The sequence below is a fragment of the Lynx canadensis genome, chromosome B2 (genome assembly GCF_007474595.2).
Source record: "Lynx canadensis isolate LIC74 chromosome B2, mLynCan4.pri.v2, whole genome shotgun sequence".
Lineage (NCBI taxonomy): Eukaryota > Metazoa > Chordata > Mammalia > Carnivora > Felidae > Lynx > Lynx canadensis.
Window position 1 is genome coordinate 37,967,621 of NC_044307.1, and position 15,941 is coordinate 37,983,561.

A 15,941-nucleotide genomic window follows, 5' to 3' on the forward strand; every position below is an offset into this window, starting at 1 on the left:
CTCAGTCCCACTTTGAGAAATACCAACCGAAGCACCACCCCCAGGAAACCACCCCCACCCCCAGGGCCTGGGTAGCTCAAGCATCAGGTGTCCCTGTGGTAGTCTGCCTGAGGGTTTCCCATCCACTGGCCACACAGCCCCAGACAGTCAAGAAGGAAGGACTAACCTGTGTGTGCAGAGCAGCGGGGGAGAGGGGCGGAGGAGTGTGTCCACAGACACAAGACCAGCTTCAGGAAGGGGAGGTTTTAAGGCCTGTACACAGTGACCCCAACACAGAGCAGGCAGAGGAGCCAGGGGGTTTGACCACATGCAGCTCTCAGCCCTGGAACGTTCCAAAAAGAGAGGTTGTGCCAAAGCTGAGATCAGTGAACCTGAGTCCTCAGCAGGCTTGATGCAGATGGGAAACTTCTGGAGCAGGACCCAGAAGTGGCCCCCATGTCTCCAAAGTTGCCCTGCCCCAGCACCGTGGCGCCTGCCCTGGGTCTAGACCCAATGCACACCTAACCCAGGGAGATGTTGACACTTTGCCAGGCAACCTATAGACCTGTCCCAAGAGGGCGGTGCGCAGTGAGGTTCAGAGAGGTGGGGGCAGTCCCAGAGAGCTTGCTGGGTGGACATAGAGTCTGGCTGGCCAAGACCTCCATTGGGAGGGCTAGGGACAGTTTTCCAGATTGGAAGTGGGTCCACCTAAAAGGCAAAGGAGGGCTGTGAGGGTCCTGCCTCTGAAATTTGAGGGCTGGTGGAAGAGAGGCTGAAGGAAAGAGAAATACAGCTCATGGTTCGGGGTATTCATTAATAATTACCCCTTACTCAGTACTAGACTTGTGATCCACTGGGGCACAGGTTGAGGGCCTCACGGGGGGGGGGGGGGGGAGAGTGCAGACCCCCAGAGTGGGGAAGACGTGCCCAGAGAAGGAGGAGGCTCAAAGGAAGGTGACCCCCAGGCTCAGGGGAGCCTTCCCTGACACCCCTGGCCCAAAGCAACTTTTCTCCCCTGGTGCACCCGAGGCCCCCACAACATGCCAGCTCCCTACTCAGTAATTCTCCATACACATTGCATAGCCCCACGCCAACCTCAAAAGCAGAGATAACATCTAATTCTTCCCAGAATCTCCACAGTCCTTAAACCAGCATATGTACTGGGCATACGGCAGGTGCTCAGCCAAGTGTCTAATTGGCCTTAGGGAGCAAGTCCTTGGTTCCGAGGGGGGCAGCCACCTGGCCCAGTCACACAGCAAGTCAGCTGAGTAAGCCCTAGGCCCCCACTCCCTGGGCCACTCATAAGTAGATCTCTGGGCTGCGGCTAGAGTCTGGGGGATGGGAGAGACGGGGTGTTGAAAAGCTGATAATCAGGACACCCTTCCTTTTCCTGCTCCCCAGGGGGTGCTGACAAGACACTACTGCATCAGCTTGCTCCACTTAGCCCACTCAGCACTCACTTACCCTCAGTGAGAGGCACTGCTCTGGGGGGCCGGGATGCTGACAAGGGAAGGGCGTGCTTCCAAAGCTAACACTGTCAGGATGCATTCCACGACCCAGGAGGCCAGAGTTTTATTTGAACAGCAGAAATGGGGAAGGTACGGGGCTGCTGTTCTTTCTCCTCCAGAGGGTCTGTGCACAGGTGCCACCCTGCGCCTGGGACGTGGGAGGGTCAAGAAACTTGCACTTAGACACAAGGGGCCCGTCCTGGGGTCCTCAGCATGCTGCAGTCACCGACCTCTATCCTCAGCCATGTGAGCAGCATCGGGGTGGTATTTCCACTGCAGGAGGATGGCAAGACTAAAGCTATTCCCTACCAAGGTGTAGCCCAGAGTCCTGCTGGGGGCCTTCCCCTGGGGAAGCCAAATGGGGGCACACGTCACAAGTACAGGTTTAGCTGCTGAGGAGGTGGCAGTAATATGGGGACTCAGGTGGAAATCTCACAGCTACACCTCCCCCGTTGGCTCCTTGATTTTTTTCTCAAAGCCTCGGTCTCTGGGTCCCCTGACCCACAAATTCTGTCATGAAGGGTAGGGGCCTGTTGGGTCTGTAAGGATGATGGAGAAAAGGGGCTGAAGGCAGGAAAGGAGTTGACAGACCCGACTCTGAACTGTGGCACCCACTTACATAACCCAAGCTTTCCTGCTTTAAATGTTTTCATGCTGCAAATGGCAAATGAACCTATATCTGGTCAATGTGGTCAGGAAACAGTGGTGTCAGAACCCTGAAGGCTGCAGAACACAGCGCTCAGCAAAGGCCAAGCAAGCATGCATGGGGAGCTTTTGGGGTGCTAGGAACCAATGGGCCCCGAGCAGAAAATCCAGCCCCAAGGAGTGGCTGGTAGCCTAGAAAGATCGGTAGGACTGGCGCTAATTTAGGACACCATGAGAGGCCACTCTGCAGAGCCCTGGCTCTGGACTCTGAAGGCCTGGGTTCAGGCCACTAACTAGCTGTGTGACCTTGGTTATGTTATTTAATCTCTCTGCTTCAGATGCATTATCTGCAAAATGAAGTTCCCCACAGCAGCTATCTTACCACTGCTGGGCAGTCGGTGCAACGTGACAGTGGCCCTCGCCTGGCCCATGGCACCTTTTCCCCCACCAAGTGCCAGCTACCGTTACTACTGTTAGCACTGTGGTTCCGCCCCTCTGCCACCCCTCCCCACAGCAGCTCACGTTACTGGTGGACACAGACCTCCAGGTCTCCATAAAAACTGAAAACCTGCTATGAGCGTACAGCATTTTAGACCACCTCTCCACCCTCAGGAGACAGCCTCCCACCTATATCAAGGCCGAATGCGATCAAAGGTTGCGGTCCAGAAAGAGGGGAGACCACGTGGGTAGCAGAGTCCAAATCACACCGCAAGAATGTTGGCTTAGTCTGAGGGAGAAGCCACTGAGGGTTTTCTGAGTTTGGGGAGGGGGTGTGGTCACGATCTGAGGCTCCGAGGACCCCTGATGGCTGTAAGAGTGGCCAGAAGAGCTCTTAGGAGGTGTGGCAGTCACCTTTCAACCTACGTCTCGGGCCACGGCTTCCAAGAAGCCTTCCCTAATTGCCCCACTTAGCTCTAATTACTCCTTTATTGTACTTTCCTGCGCAGCAACCTTGGGAAAGTTACATAACCTCAGAAGGTCTGGGCCTTGGCTCTGGGGCTGTACAGGGAGGCCAGTTAGGTAACCACTAAGCTCCCTTCAGCCTCACAATTTATGATTTGCCGCCAGGAGATGTGCCCGGAGCCTGACCCTCCTCCCCCATCAGCCACTCTTGCCAGCCTCCGGGGGAAGGGGGCATGGGGGGTGGGGAGAAACCAGCCAACGAGACAGTTCCTTGGGTGCAAACACTTGGGGTGCAGAATCCTGTGATGGGGAAGCTCCCTGGGGAAGCATGAGATCATTTCTGCTTCTTTCCGAGCCTACAGTTACCACAATCTCAACTTTTGCCTCTTGTTCCAGAAAAACTCACTCGTGGGTGGGGAAGTTGGCCCTCAAGATCACAGAAAGGGGTGTGCTGGGCAGGTTAGGAAATCAAGGCAGGCCAATTTAGCTTAAGTAACATTAAGTCCTCTGTACCCCAAAACACGGTCAAGGTTCTGACTTAAAGGCCATTTAAAAGAGGATTAGAGGCAGGGTGACAAATGGCTCAGTGGAAAAAGGCTCTCGACCTGGGCAAGCTGAGCTAGTTTAACCTGAGCTTAGTTCTACAGTCTGTCCCCAGCTCCTCGCCAGGCCTCGGTTTTCCTATCTAGCAGATGGGATGGAAATGCCACACCTCAGTCAGGCCCGGAGAGGTCACAGGGAGGCACCCTGGAGGAATGGGTCTGCAGAGACCCATGGTAAGGCCAAGGGTGAGAATCTGGGAAGGGTGCAAAGCCTGTGTATCTGAAGGTTTCTCAGGGGTCACCCAGGTACTGTAGGCGACACAACCCAACACTCCTGCTCCATCCCCTGGGGCCAACATCCTTGGCCAGCTGTGGAGGGGGTACCCTGCAGGGTGGGCCACGGGGTAGCAAAAGCCTAATGCAGGCGCCAGTCAGGCTGGAGTTACCTGCTCAAGGCATGCTCTTCTCCCCTGCAAACAGCCGGGCCTTCCTCCTGCTCGCTCTGAAGATCAAACGGTTTCCACAAGGAAGGGGCAGGGAGTGTTGTTTCCCTCCCCCCGGCGGGTCCACTTGCCTTCCTGGTTTCCGTAGTACATGGTCTGAAGACATTCCCCAAAAGGCAGGGACGGAAGGAGCTGCTTCCCTTTGCAGCAGGTCTCAAACAGGTTTGGGCACACAGTATGTGCTTAGTAAATATCTGCTGAATGAAGGACTGGATATTTGCTGTCTCAAGTTCCTTGAAGGCAGAATCCATGGCTCCCCATCTAGCATCTAGCTGGGCCAGGGGGTGGGGGAAAGAGACCTGTTAAATGCTCACACTGATTGGTTTTGCTAATCCCAGGAGACAGGAGTTCAGGAAAAGTTTATAAAAAAGGGATGGGGGCAGGGAAGCTGAGAAGGGGTTCCTGGAGAGAATGACCCAGAGAGGGAGAGCAGTTTATTCTGTCAAGTCCCCCGGAGAAGAGATGGCAATAAACTGAATTTAAAGGTGAACTTGGAGCTGGCAGCTACAGGGAGTGAACATCACATACGTTTTCTCCATGTTCTGTTATCTTCGTCCCACTGAGATGGGTAACATCGCTCTCCCTTTCAGACGCGAGTCGTGTGCTCAGGGCCACTCAGCTTGCAAAGGCCACTGTGACTTGAAAGCCTGTCCTTAACCACTAGGCAACATGGCCCCACCTCATGAGGCTTGAAGGGGAAAGCGGGAGCACATTTTGATAATGGCACTCTCCCTTCCTCCTCTTCACGGTGTGGAGACTATGAGACCAGGGGCCAGAGTCTGGGCCTGGCTCAGTTCACCTAGAAAAGTGCCTTCTGGGGCACCTGGGTGGCTCAGTTGGTTAAGTGTCCAACTTCAGTTCAGGTCATGATCTCACAGTTCATGGGTTTGAGCCCTGCGTTGGGTTCTGTGCTGACAGCTCAGAGCCTGGAGCCTGCTTCAGATTCTGTGTCTCCCTCTCTCTCTGCTCCTCCCCCACTGGCACTCTGTCTCTCTCTCCCTCCCTCTCAAAAATAAATAAACAGTAAAAAAAAAAAAAAAAAAAAAAAAAAAGGAAAAGTGCTTTCATCTTGAGGAGGCCTAGGTCCTCCAGACTGGCCACAGTACTGAAGGTCCACATGCATCTCCACACCCCCCCTCAGAGCTGGGCACAGCACTGGGCACCGGGGGCCCAGCAGACACTGTGGGCACATCAGTGGCTGGCTATACCCCCACATGCTTATTGCACAGGTCTGTGGATTAGGGCCAAGGGTCCCTGCCCACGTAGGGCTCCTACTGCCTACCTGGGCCTAATTTAACTGGCACTTCAAGCCTTCCTGAGTGAATGGATGAATTTACTTGAAGGAAGTAGAGTCCAAGAGAAGCGAAATCCAGCCAGGATCGCACAGCACACACCAGTACCATGGGGAGAATCGGAACCCAGGTCCGAATCCTCTATTTCCTACACAGTGGTTCAGATCTGAGTCCGACAGCCCCAGCCCTAGCCCCAAGCAGAGGTCCACACAAAGGGAGGGGCTCAACCGTGTGCTGGCTGGGCCATCAAGCACCCTGCAGGGCTTTTCTCCTGGGGTTGGGGAGCAAGTCTCCCCCTCCTAGAAGGGACCCAGCTAAGCAGCTGCAGCCAGATTACACTGGGCCATGGGAGGTGACAACAGCCACAGTACGCAATCCTGCTTAAATATTTCAGCAGGAAACCCAAATATTTAGATGGAGGGGAGGAAAAACAGAATGCACATTTCAAAGCCAATCACAGGGACCTGCCTGCCAAGGGCACTGTGAGAGGGCAAGTGGGTGGAGTCTGCCCCCAACGAGGAAACAACTCTGATCCCAGGTCCCGAGTGACCACCACCCAGAGAAGACACCCATGAGGCCATCTGCCCCTGGAATCCTCCAGAATGGAAGAGGTTTGACCAAAGCCTGGGATGAGCCAGGACTGAGCAGAGAAATCCTTGCCACCTTTCCCCAGAGCAAGGAGCAGGGCCCCTGCTCGGGAAGGGAATAGGGTATCAACCTTCCATACTTTCAGCTGTGGACCATGAACTCTTTGGAGGAGAGGGCTGTGGGTGAACTTGAAAGAAATGGAGAATGCTGGACAACTCCACTAGGACAACCTTGGGCACGGTATTGAAACTCTGTGGTCCATTCTGGTGCTCCTACTAGAAGGGAGTGCTGATAAGGGCACCTCCTGGATCCTTCTCCATTCCTGGCTCTGAAGTCAGCAAGGTGGGGATGAGTCTGAGCCTCCAGGTAGCCATGTAGACCTGAGCAAATCCCGTGGCCTCCATTTGCCTGGCTAATGGGCACAGCAGTAACACTGAATCCACTGGACTGGTTTAATGAGACACGGTTAAAGTAGGAGCCCAATGCCCAGCACCCAGTAGGAATTCAGCAGAGTGCTACCCATACCACTCATCCTTCCAGCCTGCCTCAAATACCCGCTTCTTTAAATTCAAGAGTAGAAATTAATCTCTCACTCGTTCACACTTAGAACCCCCAGGTGCCCTTACCAATGTCAGCGAGGTGAGAGCTCCTTACCTTTCTTTCTCTAGACTGGGGGCTCCCTGAGGGCAGGGGCTATGTTTTAATCAGAGCCAGATCCCCTGCAGGCCAAGGGGTTCCACAGGCCTCAGCAAACAGGAACTGAATCCTGAGGCCCGGTGACTCTTGTCCCATCTCTCCAACCTCTACCATCTGCAACCCATCACTCAGCACCAGGACCGCATTTCCCCTCAGTTTCACCACTGTGGCCTTGTTTCTCTGCCCAGGGAGGCTGAGCCCCCAAGGTCTACGGCCCAGTATGGTTTCTGAGGCTTCAGTACACACAAAAATGCTGGCCAGGAGGGAGGCCCCTCCGTGAGCCCACCCTTCCTTTGTCCAGATCTCTGAAATTTAGGGATCAGATTAACTCCTCACCAAAAGCCCAGAGGGCCCAGGCAGCTGTACCGAGCTGGAATATCCCACCGCCCCCCCCCCCACTTTTTTATATAAAGGGGCAACCAAGGTATTATCTGGAAGGTCATCAAATTGGGGGGGGGGGGCTTTAGCTGGGACAGGAACCCACACTTGAACCTCCCAAGGGGTTCATGGTAAGAGGAAAAGGCGCCCTAACTGAAAGCTGGGGTGTGAGGGAGGGTGGATGGGCTGTGTTGTGTGTGTATTGGGGTGGGGGCGGGGGGGAGTGGGCTCTGTGGGTTTTGGTGGAAAAACCCACACTCCATCACATCAGAAAGTTCAAGGGAGGAAGCATCCTTATCAGAACACCCATGGGGTGAAGGGATCAGCCCACAGAAATGCTGTTAATTTAGAGTTGAAGATTCTACTTCTTTTAAGTTGCCACGCCTGTGAAGGAAGAGGGAACTTTCTGAAATGCTGTTCACTCCCCGACTTAAAAATTGCAAAAATTTGGTCAGTTCAAATTCCTTGGCTAAACCCAGAGGGCTTTGTCATCTGACCCTTACCTCTCGGCCCTATGGCTGCAGCCCAGAACCATCACGCACTTTTACTCCTCCCTGAGGGCTGTGGGCAAGAAGGACCCACCATCCCCCCTTCTTTGTCTAGCTCTTTAAAAATGTGGTTGATATATACCCAGAAGAGGGATTGCTCGATCATACATTTCCATTTTTAATTTCCTAAGGAGCCTCTACACTGTTTTCCATAGTGGTGGCACCATTTTACTCAAAAAGACAAATGATTCCACTTGGAAGGCATTTAAAGTAGTCACATTCACAGGAACAGAATGTAGATTACTCGTTACCAGGAACCAGGGGGAGAGGGGAAAAGGGAGTTGTTTAAGGGCGATAGAATCTGCTTCGCAAGATGAAAAAGTTCTTTAGAGCTGTTTCCCAGCAGTGTGAATATACTTAACAAGAATGAACGGACTCTTCAAAATGGTTAAGATGGTAAACTTTGTTATGTGTTTTTTACTACAATTAAAAAAAAGTCGGTTGACCTTTCCTCTGCTTCAGGAAGGTCTTCCTGCTACTGTGTGAACCACACTTGTGTGGGGGCAGTCCCTTCACACAGCAGGGTTGTCTAGGAACAGTAGCAGCAACAGCGGCAGCTAACACTTAATGAGCACTATGTCCCAAGCACTCGTCTATGCAAACAGTGAGGGTGAGATTTGTGGCATGCCTTCAGAGGCCAGCCCGTAACCATCAGACATACTGCTTGCATGGTGACTCTTTCAACAACAGCAAGGAGCCTGCAGTTAGGTGGTGGGGCGAGTGGCACTTGGAGGAAAGCATGTCCTCTATCCATGTCAAACCCATCCTTGGGGAGGATGGCCAGGTGAGGCCTCGTCTGCCTTATTCTAAGAGTCCCTGGCAACTGTCAGTGAAATCTCCAAGGAGACTCGCCGTGACCCTCTGCATTCCCCCAGAGGGAACCGGGAAGGAGGCAAGCCTATTTCACATGCTTTCTTATAGTACCCAGCACACATGGCCTCTCTGAATCACCCAGTTCTGGCCCAGTAGTTCTTGCACCCCAATTTGTACAAAGACTATCTTTCTTTTTTTAATATTTATTCATTTTTTGATAGAGACAGAGCATGAGTGGGGGAGGGGCAGAGAGAGAGAGGGAGACACAGAATCAGAAGCAAGCTCCAGGCTGCTATACTGACAGCACAGAGCCTGATGCGGGGCTCGAACTCACAGACCGTGAGATCATGACCCCAGCTGAAGTCGGACGCTTAACTGACTGAGCCACCCAGGCGCCCCATGTATAAAGACTATCTTGGGGGTACTATGTCAGGACCATGGCTCCTCTGCTCCCCAAAGCCTTATACTTCCCTGCCCCCCACCCCACAGAGAGTTCAGAAGCTGAGAGCAATCTGACAGCAAACAGCCAACTTCAAGATGAAAGCCCTTGGCCTGAGGTCAGAGCCGGCCAAGCACAGCGCCCAAAACCAGAGGACTGTTTCTTTTAAATGTAAGACTATAAATAGGGCAAAGCCCCAGGAAAACACTTAGAAGCAACAGTCATCACCTCCCTTGCACCCCCTCCTATAGGGCTCCCCCCACCCCACTAGAACCTTTCAACACTTGCTAATTCCCACCCTCAATAATTCTCTAATACCATGCCATCTGCAATCATCCTAAGGGCTCTAGTAAAACTCTCAAAACGATTCAATAAAAATCCACTTTAACTGTTAAACTCTAACTAGAGCAGTTAACTGAGGCATATTTACCGATTTGAGAATTATTATTATCTCAGCTGCCCTCAACTTTGATCGGAACATAAACAAACAGGTCATTAGGAGGGGACCTCTTTCTTCCATTTCCTCTCAAAACCCCAACTTCCCTACTTTCCACTTCTGCAGTTCTAGACAGTGAGGATCCAAGTTTGAACTAATGACGTGGAGGCCTCCGTGATCTTGGATAATCAAAAGATCTATTGTGTTCCCTTTACTTACAAAGGCAGTTAAGTGGACCAGTGTGCTTTACAATTTCCAACGAGGTTTGAAACAAAAGAGGTTTTCATGTTAACCCTCAATTCTCAAAAAAATTCAATGAATGTGCCCCATTCTAAGGGCATCATTTGGTCAGATCATTACATCATTTGGTCAGATGTAACTTTTGCACATAACCCATGGTTATATTTTCAAATTTTAGGAGGAGGATTGGTGTTAGAAACACGATGTCAGAACCTCAAAACTGGAATCAGCTTGACTACTGTAGACTGGAACATGTAAGAGAATAGGAAGGGTCCAGAAAATAAAAGGAGCGGGGTCTGGCACCCACGGAAAACCTCCAAATAGGATAATGCAGTTTGGAGCTGGCAAGGAGGCCAGTAGGATCCAAGAGGCTTCTGGGAACTGGTCAGCTGTGTGAGCAGTCTAGGAAAAACCAGTTAGGGATGGGGTGCTCCAGTGGAAGGCAGGGCATGGGGCGACCCCTACCACACCCCTGGAGACATGGGAATCTCAAGAGCCACAGCAGGAACACCTCACTCTCTCCCTCCTTCTCCCTCTTAAACCCTCCTACATCCAAAACCCCACTTGAAGTCATCACCTCCTGAGAGTCCTCCCTGACCCCTCAGGCTGGTTCTGGAGGCCCTCAGGAACCATCACATCATAGTGGGTTTATTCATCCTTCTCCCCAGCAGCCAGTCTGAGCCTCGTGGTGTCTTAATCCATCTTTGCACTCCCAGATCCTCGCCTAGTGCCTGGCACATAGTGGACACTTAATAAATGTTCGTTGATGAATGTTCTCATGTACTCTGGGATCAACCCGCTTCAGTGTGAAACCTGATTCTATACTATATAATCCTGGGCAAGTTATATCATTGTCCTCATCTATAAAAGGGGGTGGTCACCAAGATTAAATTAAAGTAAGAATGTATAGAACGTGCTTATTCAAAGCTCTGGTGCACAGTGAGTTCTCAAATCCTTCCTGTTTATGATCATTGCATACTGGAGGTGAAGGTTGAGACTGCCCCCCTTCACTGCATCCCAACCCTTTGCTCTTTTGTGCTGCCAAGGGAGGGGTGGACCGATGCTTACCGCAGTAACAGAGGAGGTACTGGCTTGGCCAGGCCCAACACAGGAGGCCAGCATGCCAACGCCTGTTCTAGGGGAAATAGAAAATAAAATTTCCCAGCTGACCGAAGTCCAGCTGAACCACTCCACTAAGCTCACTTACAGACTACCCATTCAACAGCTTCACAGGCCTAAGAAGCAGGGCAAAGGTGTACAAGGAGTAGGCGAGCCAGGTTCCCACCCCAGGCTGTGCCCTCCTGCTGTGTCACCAAGGCCACTTCAACTTCCCTGAGCTTCAGTTTCCTTATCTGAATTCATAAGGTTGCTGTAAAAAGTACCTGAACTAACGCAGGTAAAGCACTAGGTCAATGTGTGCTCAATAAACACAAACAGACAGGGGGAGACGTGCTTGCTTTAAGTGACATCTGTAGGCATCTTGCATAACGCTTCTACTTGCCCTGATCCTCACTGGACCCTCACTTTGCACTGAGGAAAGAGGCAAAGTCAAATGGCTTGATGGGTAAAATGGCCAATGCAGATGTCAAAACAGGCCTGTGCCCACTCTCTTTTATAAAATGCACATACCACTCACAGTGCCCAACACACAGGGTGCTCAAATCCATGCTAACTGCCCTAGTGGAAACCTCTGCATGCAATTCAGGGAAGAGGCTGGGGAGGCAAGGGTTCAAGGTGGTTCTGAAGGCAGGAAGGAGGACAACCACAGGGTCTGAGGCTGCTGCGGTAGAAGCAGGGAGGGTAAGCATATGAAAGTCGGGCAGGAAGAACCAGACAACTCGGTTGGGGCGGGGTGCCTATAAGACCTAATGAAAGGTGAGCAGTGTGTTGTGTTAACTCCCTTTGCACACATTTGAAAGCACATGCAGTTTCCAGTGTAAAAAAAAAACCCTACTCAGTCTGCACCCCCCACTTCTAACAACCCCTCCCAAGAGCCCGCCCCTACCCCAGGAATTTCTAGCTTGGGACTTCTCTAGGATTACAAAGGTGACTCAGAACCTGACAAAACACAGAACCTCAGGTGGAAATGCCCCAGGCCAGATGGGAAAGAAGTTTGAGTTTTCCACAACGGAGTCTTCTTTTTTCCTTAAACCAATTTCCTGGGGCTGAAGGTAATGCCTCAAGTCACATAACAGAAAGCAGAGCCAGGCAGATTTCTGCAGACTAAAAAGTGATGCTAGCAGAATGCTTCCGCTGGTCAGTGTTCACTTCTTGGGTTTTTCCTATGATGGGAGGGGAAGTTGGAGAAGGTTGGAGAGTTTTTTGGCCAGGGATGGGGAACAGGGCTGTCCATGATCCTCTCCAAATCAGATTGGCCCGATGCCCACATCTAAAAGTTACCTGCCTGCTTTTGGGGGGCAATCATCAGCGGGTTTAAGAGGACCCCCAAATAAGAGGCTTTTTGTTGACTCGAACCCCTTAAGAAAGCTAACTTCCAAAGCTACCACCACCAGCTGCACCCGGCTGCCTTACCCTGACCACCCCCCTCTTCCCTTCTCCGTGGGTTTTGAAGTTTATTTTCCCACATTCAGCCTTGAATTCTTTCCTTCCTTCCCCTGCTGTGGCGAAGAGGGAAACACTTCGAGGGCAGCTTGATTCTTTATCATCCCCGCCTGCCCTCTTCCCCCTCTAAACAAAGCCCTGGAACAAACTAAACAACAACTGCTCTCCCGGGGAATTGTTTCCTCAAGGGAAATTATAAAGTGACCCCTCCCCAACGCACACACACACAGGGCAGACACTCATCCACAGAAGTTCCTGCTATTAGCAGCCAAACCACCCCAATTACCGGCTGAATTCCTCCTCCCCACCAACCTCACCTCCCACGGTCACCCACTCTGGGGACTGCTAAGGGCCCAGAGGCTCTCCCCGCTAAAATGCAACACCCCTAAACCTCCCCTCTCACTGGCTCCTGGGAGGACAAGTCTTCACCTGCTCAGCTGCTGGTAGGTACCTATATGCTCGGGTGTGTGAATGTCCATCGATTTAAGGACAATGAGGGGGCAGCACAAGCAAGACATACTCATGTTTTCCACAGCTTTCAACCTCCCAACAGTCCAGGGCAGGGAAGACAGATGAAGACGGGTGCATTCTCATTTCACATACGGGGAAACTGAGACCAGAAAAATGAGAGACAACTAGACAATCATAAAATGTTGGGCGGCTGCCGTAGATTAAATGTTGTTCCTCATCAAACCTCCTTTCTCGCATCTTCCACCCCAAGAGAAAAATAACACCTTAGACAATCTACCCCTACCCCACTCCACAATCTAGAGCCGTCACCAGCTCTTTATACCCAGGTCCTGGTCCTTCCACCGGAGAGAAGCCATTAGTGCAGGCCAGGGAGGGTGGGTGCTTAAGGCTAAGAGCCTCTGAGAAACTGGCGTGGAGGACCCTGGGCCCCAAACAGACCCAAGATCCCAGCCACCATGGTCAGCCCCAGTTTATTCTAGTGAGGTCAAAGCCATCCATAGAGCACGTACCAGAAGATAAGAGCCTCTCAATGCCAACACGGAGAAGAAACTATACCCCATGCGTCCCCTTCTGCTCAACCTCTCCTTTACCCTAAAAAGGATTCCCGGGGTTTTGTTCTTTTGTTCAACCTGCTACTTTCACCAACTTTAACTCCAAGCCCTGGGGGAGGAGGGGAGGTGTCTCCATGAGATAAGCCCTGCCGGAAGCCTGAGCGCGTCCCAGGCACTGCGGCCATCAGCCCCCCATCCCGGGGTGGGGTGGGGGGGCGGCTCGGAGCCCCCCACCCACTTCCCGAGCCCTGCGGGTGCGGGTCCGGGTGCGGAGGAGGCTTTGCATAGCTTGGGGCTGTGGGACCCTCCCGCCACTACGGCCGGCTCACGTTCCCGAAGAAACACAGGGCGGGCGCGGCACTGGCCCGGAGCTGGGAGGTGGAGATGCGAAGGGGTGGCACCCAGCTCCACTCCCGAACTCCGGGAGCGGGAGCTTCTCAAAGTGCAGATAACCGCCTTTATCCGCCCTACAGCCCCCCTCCAACGAGGGAGGTACCCGCACACTCACAGGGAGCCATCGCGGGGCCGGTTCACCCAGAGGTCAACCCCAACGTCTCTCTGGACAAACGGGGTTCCCAAAGAGTCTCCGCGCGTGGGTGACTCCCGTGTCTACGGGTGAACGACAGACCTCAGCAGCCAGACCCATGTGAGACATCCTTTCCTGCCACCCCCAGGGCTACCCGCAGGGACTGAGGGTTATCCAAAGCTGTGAAGGGTTTCCCTTCGGCACTCCTAAAGCTCCGGCCGGCTTCCAGTGTCTGTAGGGGCACAGACGGCGGCTCACCTGCAGGATCTTATCCAGGCCCTCCTGGCCCAGGCACGGGAACTCCTTGAGCAGATGCAGTTTCTGTGTATAGTAGTTTTTCTTGGCCTCTTTCCAGTGTGGCTCCTCGAGCACCTCGAAGATCGCCGCCCCGATGGCCAGGTAGAAGATGATGGCCGAGGTGAGCAGTGGGCCCCGGTCCACCATGGCTCTCAAGCGGCCGCCTCCTGGAGAAAGGCTCCCCTAGCCCCTGCGGCTCCGGGTCCACGCGCCCTACAGCCTCTGGAAACAGCTGTTTGAATTTGGAGCTCCGCATGCGCAGTGCCCTGTTCCCCCCCCTCCCGCCCCCGGCGCCGCTCTCTGGACAAAGTTGCTCCGCCAAGTTGGCCCACCAAGCGCGGGGAACTGTACGAGGACTTGCTCCCGCGCGGGGGGGGGCGGGGGGGAGGCTGGTGGGTGGACACCAAAGCGGGGCAAGGGGGCGCCCTGGCTCGCTGGGGTAAAGGGAGCCGGGGGAACTCAAGGCCAGAGTCTAGGGAGACACGTGGGCCGTCCTCCGCTAGCCGCAGCAGTGTGCGCGGCACCCGCCTCCACGCGCCTCTTTAACCAGCGCCCAGCGCGCGCGCCCTCCCGAGCCTGATCCCGGGGGTGGTACCCGTGCAGGTCCCGCCCCTCGTCTGCACCGCCCCCGCTCAGGCCCGCCCCGCGCAGGCCCCGCGGCTGGCTGGCCGGAGAAGTCACCGCGAGGTGCGCACGGGATTCGGTGCTCCGTGCGCTGCCGGGGGCTGCCGCCAGGGGAGGCTGCGTGCCCCGCGGTGCCGGAGAGGTTGGGGTCTCTGGGGCTCGCGTTTGTTGTTAGTGCCGGTGGTATTAACTAAGATGAGTGTGTACCTAATGACTGGGGTCAAGGAAGTTATTACTATTGCTATTTTCGTTGTAACTCAATTTTCGTCCACTGCCGTTTCTGCCAAGAAAGCTTGATTCTCAGTCTCTTTCTCTCACCCCCTCCTGTAAACCAAGGCTAAGTGTAAGGTTAGAATAGAAAGGTACTGGAGAAGCTGTAGAGAATCAGGATATCAGGGACTAATCCAGCCACAAAGGTGAGACTCTCCCCTTTTACCCCATTCTCACCTGCCCTGGTGAGACGCCCACATCTAGAAGGAGCTGTGCTGTTGGAGACACCTCCCAGCCCCACGCACTGTAACTCTCCAGGAAACACTTAACCCCTCCTTATTCCGAAGCCTACTCTGCAACCCTCATCCACACCCACACACATGAGCTCATCCCCTTGTTGGAAGATACTTTCTTCCTAAATTCCTTCTAATGTACTATGTAACCAATACACTATAGAACAGTAAAATGACAGCTGGCCCTGTGGGGAATCTGGATTGTTCAATGACATATCCCCAGACTGTTACATAGGAGACACTCAGTAAACATTTGTGCAACGAAGGAGTGAATGAATTTGTCAAACACACACACTGAGGATACATCTCACTCGCCTTGCTACCATTTACCGAGGCAATACTCCAACCTTCCCATGCATCTCAAGAACAGCCTGTAATTATACCAACCTTGCAGGGAGAAAAAGGAAGCTGTGTTAGGTTAACTTGTTCAAAATCTCTAACCAGCAACAGCCAGAAGCTGGAGTGGCACACTCCAGCACTTGGTACTAAGGGCTGGCCCTGACCCTCTCGGGGCCTCTGAGGGGGCCAGTGCAGTAGTGGGCCAAATTGGTGCACTGCCCCTGGTCCAGGCCTTTTTCCCCCCCTGTGAGGGATGTGGGGGGCTTTGGTCAGGTGTCAAGAGTTAGGGCAATGTGGAGGTTCCTCAAAAAATTTAAAAAAGGAATTACCCCATGACCCAGCAATAGCACTACTGGGAATTTATCCAAAGGATACAGGAGTACTGATTCATAGGAGTACATGGACCCCAAAGTTTACAGCAGCACTTTCAACAATAGCCAAATTATGGACAGAGCCCAAGTGTCCATCAACTGATGAATGGATAAAGAAGATGTGGTTTATATCTACAATGGAATACCACTCAGCAATGAAAAGGAATGAAATCTTGTCATTTGGCCA

General features: G+C 52.9%; 1 protein-coding gene across 1 annotated transcript in view; it reads right to left on the minus strand.

The window, feature by feature from the left end:
* KCNK5 (potassium two pore domain channel subfamily K member 5) overlaps nucleotides 1-14,442 on the minus strand; it is a 37,985-nt gene extending 23,543 nt beyond the window's left edge. Inside the window, exon 1 of the mRNA XM_030315425.1 lies at nucleotides 13,879-14,442. Within this exon, the coding sequence (XP_030171285.1) occupies nucleotides 13,879-14,064 (186 nt within the window). The 5' untranslated portion in view covers nucleotides 14,065-14,442. The remainder of the gene's footprint in view (nucleotides 1-13,878) is intronic.
* Between the last annotated feature and the right edge of the window lie 1,499 nt (nucleotides 14,443-15,941).